The following is an 11309-nucleotide window of genomic DNA, read 5'->3' as shown; positions in this document are numbered from 1 at the left end:
AAAAATGATGAGCTTAATGAAGTCCTCTAATTAAATGCTTGTGGTGCTTATGTATCAAGTGGTAATACTTGAAAACAAAGCATTTAGAAGTCGTAGCTTTGTTATTAACTCATGGGGCAAAGCACCCAAAAGAAGAAGCTAAAAAAAAAAATCAAAAGCTTGTTTCAAGGAAGAATTATAAGAAAAAGATTTCATAAAATAAGCTAGATAGAAGCATCAATCATTTACATCTCCTTTGTAATTGTAGCATGCATAGGAAACTAGCTTGCCATGAACATTAACTTGATACTCTTCTTACCTTGGATTGTCAATTTCTATTGCATGGTTCTTTTCTTGCTTGGGGACAAGCAAGGTTTAAGTTTGGTGTTGTGATGACAAGTCATCATATACCCATTTTCTATGCTTTTTCATACAAGAAATTGATAAATTGTGCTTAAATATTGAATGCTTTTATACTTAATTGGTATATTTCCTTGATCTTTTAATTTTATAAATCTTGTAGGAAATAAGAAGAAAAAGAAGCAAAGAAGCACAAAAAAAGGAGAAAAAAAGAGCTTTGGGACACACTTTGAAGTTGGAGCACACTTTGGAGGCTTAGGCCACACTTTTAAAAGCGTGGCCCATGACCAAATTAAAGAGGAAAACAACCAGCACGCACACTGCCCTGCCCTTGCCAAGGGCAGGGCAGAATCATGATGAAACAAAGTGAGGTTGGAGCAAATTTTCGCTAAGTTAAAATCTGGCCGCTCACAGCATGACCATGCCTACTTCAAAGGGCTATAACTTGAGCTACAGACGTCCGATTGATGTGCTTCCAGTTGCGTTGGAAAGCTGACATTCAGAGCTTTCCAACGATATATAGCAATCCATATTTGGCGTAAAATTGAGGCAGAAACGAGAGGCATCTTTAAGAGCCAAAAACAAGCGAAAATAAACCAAAATGCTTCCATCAAGGCTCGAAGCTGGAGCCTCACTCCAAAACAAAGTGGCGCTCAATTTTCTGCCCTGCCCTCTTGGAGAGCAGGGCTATGTCGTGCTCTTCATGGAAAATCAAGAAAAAATTGCTCCTCAAGTGCTTTCACCAAGTTTCGAACCAAGCACCTAAGGGGAGTGAGGAGCGCATCATGATACGGTCCAAGGAAGTGAGTGCGCAAGACACACATGCAAGGCAACATTGCCCTGCCCTCCACAAGGGCAGGGCAGCATCTTCACACACCAAGCTCGCACGCACAAGCATCCTGCAGCGCACCACGCCCGCACCAAGGCCGCACACACCAAATCCTGCCCTGCCCTCCACAAGGGCAGGGCAACCTCCTGGGAGCTACCATGGGCCAAAATTCAATTCAAATTCCCTTTGAACTCAAATCTTAACCAATTGAACCAAGGCCATCCAAGACCCATCTCTCCTCAAATCCAAAGCAAGCAAAGCCCACATCATCACTCAAAGGCACATGGATCAATTAAATTAGGATTTTCATTTTTTGTAATTTGTTTTAATTTCATTTTCATTTTTCATTTTGTAAAGCCTATATAAAGGCATCAATTCCATCTCACTAAGGGGAGCTCGATTAGAAATAGAAAAGAGGCTTGCTCCATTAGAGAGCTCTCTCTTTAGTCTTTCTCTTGTTTTGAATCTTGGATTGAGAAGTGAAGGAATTCTGTTTCATTCTCCCTCTGAGATTTCTCTTGTTTGCCTTGCTGCAAAATTTTAGTGAATTGCAATTTGAATCAAAGTTCTCTTACTGCTTTCATCTTTAATTTTTCTGTATCTTGATTGCTGTTGGATCAAGGAAGGGATTGAGATCTAGACTTGTTTTCTAGTCTCTTTGATTCCCTGAGATCAATTTTATTTTGCAATTTAGCTGAGCTCTTTGCTACTCTTCTTTCTTTTTACTGTTTCATTGAAATTGTCAAATGCTCTTTGAGATTTGAGAATTGATCTCAGTCTTCTACTACGTTTACTTTTCTGTAATTTCCTTTCCTGCATTCTGCACTTTCACATTTCTGTCCACATTGAGTTTGATTTAATTTCCTGCACATTTACATTTTCTGCAATTTAAATTTCCAGTTGCTTAATTTATTGCTTTCCTTTAAATTTCCTGCACCCAATCCCCTTTACATTTGATGCAATTTACATTTCTTGTCATTTAAGAATCTGCCAATTTACTTTTCTTGCAATTTAAGTTTCAGCTCTTTTATTTTCTTGATCTTTAAGTTTCAGTTACTTTACTTTCTGCACTTTAAATTTTCCTTGCTATTTACTTTCTGTTGGCTACATTTCACTCAATTCCACTTCAATGTTAGCTTGACTAAACTAATCACCCACTAAAGTTGCTTGATCCATCAATCCCTGTGGGATCGACCTCACTCTAAGTGAGTTATTACTACTTGATGCGACCCAGTATACTTGCCGGTTAGATCTATGTGTTTGGAAAATTTGTTTTCCATAAAAACACCATCACCTCTGCAAACGGAATCTTTATTTCAAGAGTCCTTAGATAGTCTACAAAGCGGGCAAATTGCTTATCCTATTCCGCTTGGCGGAGTTTTTGAGGATAAGGCATCTTGGCTTTATAGTCTTCAACCTTAGATGCTGCAGGTTTATTCCTTACAGAAGTGGTTGAAGAAGCCTTGTTAGAGGGATTACTGTCAGCACTCTCAGGTGTCTGATCTTCCCTTGGCGTCTGAACGCCATGATTGGGTGGAAAATGGGCGTTTAACGCCAACTTTTCCCCTTTTTCTGGCGTTTGAACGCCAGAACTGGGCAAGGAATGGGCGTTTAACGCCAGCTTTTTTTCCCTTTCTGGCGTTTGAACGCCAATAACTTTCCTCTCTGGGCTCTTACTGTCCTCAGAGGGATTTTGAACAGTGGTTTGGTTATCCTCTGTCAATTGTTCCTTGTTTGGCTTTTTGCTCTTTTGAGCAGTGTTATTCAGTGTCTTCCCACTCCTCAGTTGAACTGCTTGACATTCCTCTGTTATTTGTTTAGATATTTGCTGTTTAGCTTGATTCAACTGCAGTTCTATGTTCTTGTTAGCAACTTTAGATTCATGGAGCATCTCTTTAAATTCTGCTAACTGTTCTGTCATCAGGAGCAATTATTGATTAAGCTCAATCATCTGTTCTTGAGGATTAGGATCAGTGGCTAGTGCCATGACTTCCTCTTTTGGAGAGAACTCATTGCTAGAGTACAAATATTGATTTCTAGCAACAGTGTCTATAAGCTCTTGAGCTTCTTCAATTGTCTTCCTCATGTGTATAGATCCACCAGCTGAGTGGTCTAAAGACATCTGAGCTTTTTCTGTAAGCCCATAGTAGAAGATGTCTAACTGTACCCACTCTGAAAACATTTCAGAGGGGCATTTTCTTAGCATACCTTTATACCTCTCCCAGGCATTATAAAGGGATTCATTATCCTCTTGTTTAAAGCCTTGGATGTCCAGCCTTAGCTGTGTCATCCTCTTTGGAGGGTAAAAGTGATTCAGGAATTTGTCTGATAACTGTTTCCGTGTCTTTATGCTTGCTGTAGGTTGGTTATTTAACCACCTTTTAGCTTGATCTTTTACAGTAAATGGAAACAGTAATAGTCTGTAGACATCCTGATCTACCTCTTTATCATGTACTGTGTCAGCAATTTGTAAGAATTGTGCCAGAAACTCAGTAGGCTCTTCCTATGGAAGACCGGAATACTGGCAATTTTGCTGCACTATGATAATGAGTTGAGGATTTAGCTCAAAGCTGCTTGCTTTGATGGGAGGTATACAGATGCTACTCCCATATGCAGCTGTAATGGGGTTAGCATATGACCCCAGAGTCCTTCTGGACTGATCAATTCCACTTAGGTCCATAATGGATAAAGGGAAATGATATGGATTGCAAATAGATAAAATATTTTGTTTTTTTTTTTTTTTGAAGAATTAAACGAAAAAATAAAATAAAATAAAGGGAAATTAAGATAAAAATTCGAAAATCAAAAAGAAAATAAGATCAAAGCAAATTGAGAACTGAATCAATTAGTTAGACAAAAAGATTTTGAAAAGAGCAATTAAAAAGATATGATTGAAAAATTTTTATGAAAAAGATTTGATTTTTGAAAAGAGGAAAGAGAAAAACAACAAAATGACACCAAACTTAAAACTTTTAGAAAATCAAACACTAATTTTCAAAAATTTTTTTAAGGGAAAAACACAAAGAGGACACCAAACTTAGAATTTTTAAAGATCAAAAAGAAACTAAGGACATGCAAAATCGAAAAACTAAAAGAAAAGCAAAAGCATGCAATTGACACCAAACTTAAAATATGAAACTCGACTCAACTAAAAGACTCTAAACCAACAAAAACAAAACAGTCCTAATCTAAGCAACAAGATAAGCCGTCAGTTGTCCAAACTCGAACAATCCCCGGCAACGGCGCCAAAAACTTGGTGCACGAAATTGCAATCACACTTTTGCAATCCCGCACAACTAACCAGCAAGTGCACTGGGTCGTCCAAGTAATACCTTACGTGAGTAAGGGTCGATCCCACGGAGATTGTCGGCTTGAAGCAAGCTATGGTTATCTTGTAAATCTTAGTCAGGATATCAGAAATTATCAGGGTTGATTGTGAAAAGCAAAAGAACATGAAATAAGTACTTGTTATGCAGTAATGGAGAATAGGTTGAGGTTTTGGAGATGCTCCATCTTCTGAATCTCTGCTTTCCTACTGTCTTCTTCATCAAACACGCAAGGCTCCTTCCATGGCAAGCTGTATGTAGGGTTTCACCGTTGTCAATGGCTACCTCCCATCCTCTCAGTGGAAATGTTCAACGCACTCTGTCACGGCACGGCTATCCATCTGTCGGTCCTCAATCAGGCCGGAATAGAATCCAGTGATTCTTTTGCGTCTGTCACTAACGCCCCACCTTCAGGAGTTTGAAGCTCGTCACAGTCATTCAATCATTGAATCCTACTCAGAATACCACAGACAAGGTTTAGACCTTCCGGATTCTCTTGAATGCCGCCATCAATTCTAGCTTATACCACGAAGATTCTGATTAAAGAATCTAAGAGATATCTACTCAATCTAAGGTAGAACGGAGGTGGTTGTCAGGCACACGTTCATAGTTGAGAATATGATGAGTGTCACGGATCATCGCATTCATTCGGGTTAAGAACAAGTGATATCTTAGAATGGAAGCAAGCATGATTGAATAAGAAATAGTAGTAATTGCATTAATCCATCAAGACACAGCAGAGCTCCTCACCCCCAACCATGGGGTTTAGAGACTCATGCCGTGGAAGGTACACAAGGAAAACGTGTGAAGTGTCATGAGGTACAGATACAATGTCAAAAGATCCTATTAATAGTTGACCAGTAACCTAAGGTTTACAGAAATGAGTAAATGACAGAAAAATCCACTTCCGGGCCCACTTGGTGTGTGCTTGGGCTGAGCATTGAAGCTTTCACGTGTAGAGACCTTTTCTGGAGTTAAACGCCAGCTTTCATGCCAGTTTGGGCGTTTAACTCCAAGTTTTATGCCAGTTCCAGCGTTAAACGCTGGAAATTCTGAGGCTGAATTGCCACGCCGGTTTGGGCCATCAAATCTTGGGCAAAGTATGGACTATTATATATTGCTGGAAAGCCCAGGATGTCTACTTTCCAATGCCGTTGAGAGCGCGCCAATTGGGCTTCTGTAGCTCAAGAAAATCCACTTCGAGTGCAGGGAGGTCAGAATCCAACAGCATCTGCAGTCCTTTTCAGTCTCTGAATCAGATTTTTGCTCAGGACCCTCAATTTCAGTCAGAAAATACCTGAAATCACAGAAAAACACACAAACTCATAGTAAAGTCCAGAAAAGTGAATTTTAACTAAAAACTAATAAAAATATACTAAAAACTAACTAGATCATACTAAAAACATACTATAAACAATGCCAAAAAACGTACAAATTATCCGCTCATCAGGCGGCTTCGGCCACCTTCATCAAATCGGACACAACAGCTCCGACTAGTACAGAAGATCTCATCCAAGATCGACCTACAGCTTCAGGTAACCCTCGGAACATTGGCGCCGTTGTCGGGGAACCTGGAAGTCATCCCATCATCATGGCAGATGACCATGACAACGACCACACTTCAGATCTAGAGGATAGAACGCCGCACAAAAACGTGGACACCACACCAAAGGATACTTCCCAACTTAACAACAAAAAGAACTCTCCAAGCGCGGGAGTCATGGATGCGCTTCAAGATCGTTTAAAACAACTTGAAAAAGAAGCCCTACATCAACGAGAGGCAAGAAAGACCTACAGAGGGAAATAAGGCGACGCCAGGAATTAGAGGACAAACTCCTAAAACTTGAAGCCGATCTCAAGACCAAAGCCAACCGATCCCCTCATGAGGATAGCTTCCGCAAGGAACAAGATCCGTTCACCAAAGAGATTATGAAGACTAAAATCCCAAAAGACTTTAAACTCCCAAATATGACTTTATACAACGGCACTACAGATCCCGACCATCATCTCAGTAATTTCAGAAGCAGAATGTACCTTACCGATGCCTCTGATGCCGTTCGTTGTAAATCTTTTCCGATAACTTTAAAGAAAACGGTAATTAAGTGGTTCGACAATCTACCTCCTAGATCCATCTCGAGTTTCGACGACTTGGCCAAGAAATTTTTTGCCAGATTCTCCATCCAAAAAGACAAAGCTAAGCACGCTCCTAGTCTATTAGGAATCAGGCAAGGAGAACGGGAAACTCTCTGTAACTACATGGAAATGTTCAACAAAACTTGCCTTGACATACAGAACCTACCAACAGAGGCCGCCATTATGGGCCTCATCAATGGCTTGCGAGAGGGGCCTTTTAGTCAATCTATATCGAAAAAACATCCCACATCTCTGAATGAAGTGCAAGAACGAGCGGAGAAGTACATCAACATGGAGGAAAACTCTCGACTAGGAGAGACCTCGAAATCTGGATTCACCACCCAGGATAAGAACAGGGAAGCCAAAAAGAAGGAAGATCGACATGGAGAAAAAATCAAAAAATACTACAATTACACCCCCTTTGGGTGTCTCTCATAGATGTCTACAGAGAAGTTTACAACACTGAAAAAATACCCCCAGCTCGACCGCTCAAGGGAAAAAAAGGGGAGGAAATCGAGCTGAATATTGTGAATATCATCGAATCCGTGGACATTCCACCAATGAGTGTTTTGATTTAAAAAATGTCATTGAAAAACTAGTAAGAAAAGGAAAGCTAGATCGGTATATAGCCACCCGAGACGACGAGCAAAGAAAAAGAAGAAGAGTAGAAGATGTCGGACAAAATGAGCAATCACCTTGAACACCAGAAAGACATGTTCACATGATACACGGCAGATTTACAGGGGGAAAAATCTCCAAATCATCTCGCAAGAGACATCTTAAAGACGTATACCATGTTGAAGGGGAAGAGGAAGCACCCGACATCCCCGCGATTACTTTCACCAAAGAAGACGCATCCGGTATCATCTCAGTACACGACGATCCCATGGTCATCACTATTATACTGGCAAACGCAAATCTCCACCGCACAATGATAGACCAAGGGAGCTATGCTGACATCCTATTCAAAACTGCCTTCGACAAACTCAGCTTAAAAGAAAAAGAACTTAAAGCGTATCTGGTGCACGAAATTGTGATCACTACAACTTCGCACAACTAACCAGCAAGTGCACTGGGTCGTCCAAGTAATACCTTACGTGAGTAAGGGTCGATCCCACGAAGATTGTTGGTATGAAGCAAGCTATGGTCACCTTGTAAATCTTAGTCAGGAAAACTCAAATGGGTATGGTGATGAACGAATAAAACATAAAGATAAAGATAGAGGTACTTATGTAATTCATTGGTAGGAACTTCAGATAAGCGTATGAAGATGCCTTCCCTTCCGTCTCTCTGCTTTCCTACTGTCTTCATCCAATTCTTCTTACTCCTTTCCATGGCAAGCTTAAGCAAGGGTTTCACCGTTGTCAGTGGCTACCTCCCATCCTCTCAGTGGAAATGTTCAACGCACCCTGTCACGGCACGGCTATCCATCTGTCGGTTCTCGATCAGGCCGGAATAGAATCCATTGATTCTTTTGCGTCTGTCACTAACGCCCCGCCCTCAGGAGTTTGAAGCACGTCACAGTCATTCAATCATTGAATCCTACTCAGAATACCACAGACAAGGTTAGACCTTCCGGATTCCCTTGAATGCCGCCATCAGTTCTTGCCTATACCACGAAGATTCCGGTTAAAGAACCCAAGAGATAAACATTAGAGCCTTGTTTGCTTGTAGAACAGAGTGGTTGTCAGTCACTTGTTCATAAGTGAGAATGATGATGAGTGTCACATAATCATCACATTCATCATGTTCTTGGGTGCAAATGAATATCTTAGAACAAGAACAAGCGGGATTGAATAGAAGAACAATAGTAATTGCATTAATACTCGAGGTACAGCAGAGCTCCACACCTTAATCTATGGTGTGTAGAAACTCCACCGTTGAAAATACATAAGAACAAAAGTGATCATTGGTTTCGGCCCCAGAGAGGGAACCAGAAGAACCAAGATGAAAATACAATAGTAAAAGGTCCTATATATAGAGAACTAGTAGCCTAGGGTGTACAGAGATGAGTAAATGACATAAAAATCCACTTCCGGGCCCACTTGGTGTGTGCTTGGGCTGAGCAATGAAGCATTTTCGTGTAGAGACTCTTCTTGGAGTTAAACGCCAGCTTTTATGCCAGTTTGGGCGTTTAACTCCCATTTTGGTGCCAGTTCCGGCGTTTAACGCTGGGAATTCTGAGGGTGACTTTGAACGCCGGTTTGGGCCATCAAATCTTGGGCAAAGTATGGATTATCATATATTGCTGGAAAGCCCAGGATGTCTACTTTCCAACGCCGTTGAGAGCGCGCCAATTGGGCTTCTGTAGCTCCAGAAAATCCACTTAGAGTGCAGGGAGGTCAGAATCCAACAGCATCTGTAGTCCTTTTCAGTCTCTGAATCAGATTTTTGCTCAGGTCCCTCAATTTCAGCCAGAAAATACCTGAAATCATAGAAAAACACACAAACTCATAGTAAAGTCCAGAAAAGTGAATTTTAACTAAAAACTAATAAAAAGTATACTAAAAACTAACTAAAACTACTAAAAACATACTAAAAACAATGCCAAAAAGCGTATAAATTATCCGCTCATCACAACACCAAACTTAAATTGTTGCTTGTCCCCAAGCAAATGAAAATCAAATAAGATAAAAAGAAGAGAATATACTATAGACTCCAAATTATCAATGAAACTTAGCTCCAAATTAGATGAGCGGGACCAGTAGCTTTTTGCCTCCAAACAGTTTTGGCATCTCACTTTATCCTTTGAAATTCAGAATGATTGGCTTCTTTAGGAACTCAAAATCCAGATAGTGTTATTGATTCTCCTAGTTAAGTATGATGATTCTTGAACACAGCTACTTATTGAGTCTTGGTCGTGGCCCAAAGCACTCTGTCTTCCAGTATTACCACCGGATACATACATGCCACAGACACATAATTGGGTGAACCTTTTCAGATTGTGACTCAGCTTTGCTAGAGTCCCCAATTAGAGGTGTCCAGGGTTCTTAAGCACACTCTTTTTGCCTTGGATCACAACTTTATTTCTTTCTTTTTCTTTTTCTCCCCTTTTTTTTCGCTTTTTCTTCTCTTTTTTTTTTGTATTCACTGCTTTTTCTTGCTTCAAGAATCATTTTTATGATTTTTCAGATCCTCAGTAACATGTCTCCTTTTTCATCATTCTCTCAAGAGCCAACAATTTTAACATTCATGAACAACAAATTCAAAAGACATATGCACTGTTCAAGCATACATTCAGAAAACAAAAAGTATTGTCACCACATCAAACTAATTATGCTAGTTTTAAAGATGAATTCGAAATCCTGTACTTCTTGTTCTTTTGTGATAAAAACAGTTTTCATTTAAGAAAGGTGATGGATTCATAGGACATTCATAACTTTAAGGCATAGACACTAAGACACTAATGATCATAAGACACAAACATAGACAAACATAAGCATGAAAATTTCGAAAAACAGGAAAATAAAGAACAAGGAGATTAAAGAATGGGTCCACCTTAGTGATGGCGGCTTGTTCTTCCTCTTGAAGGTCTTATGGAGTGCTTGAGCTCCTCAATGTCTCTTCCTTGTCTTTGTTGCTCCTCTCTCATGATTCTTTGATCTTCTCTAATTTCATGGAGGAGGATGGAATGTTCTTGGTGCTCCACCCTTAGTTGTCCCATGTTGGAACTCAATTCTCCTAGGGAGGTGTTCAGTTGCTCCCAATAGTCTTGTGGAAGAAAGTGCATCCCTTGAGGTATCTCAGGGATTTCATGATGAGTGGGATCTCTTGTTTGCTCCATCCTTTTCTTAGTGATGGGCTTGAGGTCATGCCTTCTCAGTTGAACCGGCTTCCCTCTTGAGTTTCTCTTTCATTGAACGCCCTTTTCATAAATGTCTATGAGGACTTGATCCAACCTTTGATCAAAGTTGACCCTTCTTCATGGCCACAACTTCATAGAAGTGGTCTTGATGCACCCTTGAGATGAATCTCTCCATCTCCCATGACTCGGAGGAGGAGGCTTTTGCCTTCCCTTTCCTCTTTCTAGAGGTTTCTCTGGCCTTGGATGCCATAAATGGTTATGGAAAAACGAAAAAGCAACACTTTTACCACACCAAACTTAAAAGGTTTGCTCGTCCTCGAGCAAAAGAAGAAAGAAGATAGTAGAAGAAGAAGAAATGGAGGAGATGGAGGTGGCTTTGTGGTTCGGCCTTTATGGGTGGGTTTGGGTGGGAAAGTGGTTTGAATTTGAATGGTGAGGTAGGTGGGGTTTTATGAAGGATGGATGTGAGTGGTGAAGAGAAAGATGAGATTTGATAGGTGAAGGTTTTTTGGGAAGAGGTGTTGAGGTGATTGGTGAATGGGGAAGAAGAGAGAGAGTGGTGGGGTTGGTGGGGATCCTGTGGGGTCCACAGATCTTGAGGTGTCAAAGAAAAGTCGTCCCTGCACCAAATGGCATGCAAATTCACGTTTTGAGCCAATTCTGGCGTTAAATGCCGGGCTGGTGCCCATTTCTGGCGTTTAACGCCAGGAGCTTGCCCTTTTCTGGTGTTTAACGCCAGTCTGGTGCCCCTTTCTGGCGTTAAACGCCCAGAATGGTGCCAGACTGGGCGTTTAACGCCCATCTGCTAGCTTCACTGGCGTTTAAACGCCAGCAAGCTCTCCTCCAGGGTGTGCTGTTTTTCTTTCTGTTTTTCATT

At 40.7% G+C, this 11309-nt stretch overlaps 1 protein-coding gene across 1 annotated transcript; it reads left to right on the top strand.

Moving 5' to 3' along the window:
- Positions 1-6462: 6462 nt before the first annotated feature.
- LOC130934065 (uncharacterized) lies at positions 6463-7065 on the top strand. Its single transcript, XM_057863655.1, has one exon. The coding sequence runs from the start codon at positions 6463-6465 to the stop codon at positions 7063-7065; it is 603 nt and encodes a 200-aa protein (XP_057719638.1).
- Positions 7066-11309: the final 4244 nt, after the last annotated feature.

Source organism: Arachis stenosperma, chromosome 6 (assembly GCF_014773155.1).
Source record: "Arachis stenosperma cultivar V10309 chromosome 6, arast.V10309.gnm1.PFL2, whole genome shotgun sequence".
Lineage (NCBI taxonomy): Eukaryota > Viridiplantae > Streptophyta > Magnoliopsida > Fabales > Fabaceae > Arachis > Arachis stenosperma.
Note: the sequence above shows the minus strand (reverse complement) of the source record. Positions and strands in the feature narration are given on the sequence as shown.

Coding starts and splice junctions, on each gene's coding strand:
- LOC130934065 (XM_057863655.1), top strand. CDS start 6,463: ATGACTTTATACAACGGCACTACAGATCCCGACCATCATCTCAGTAAT.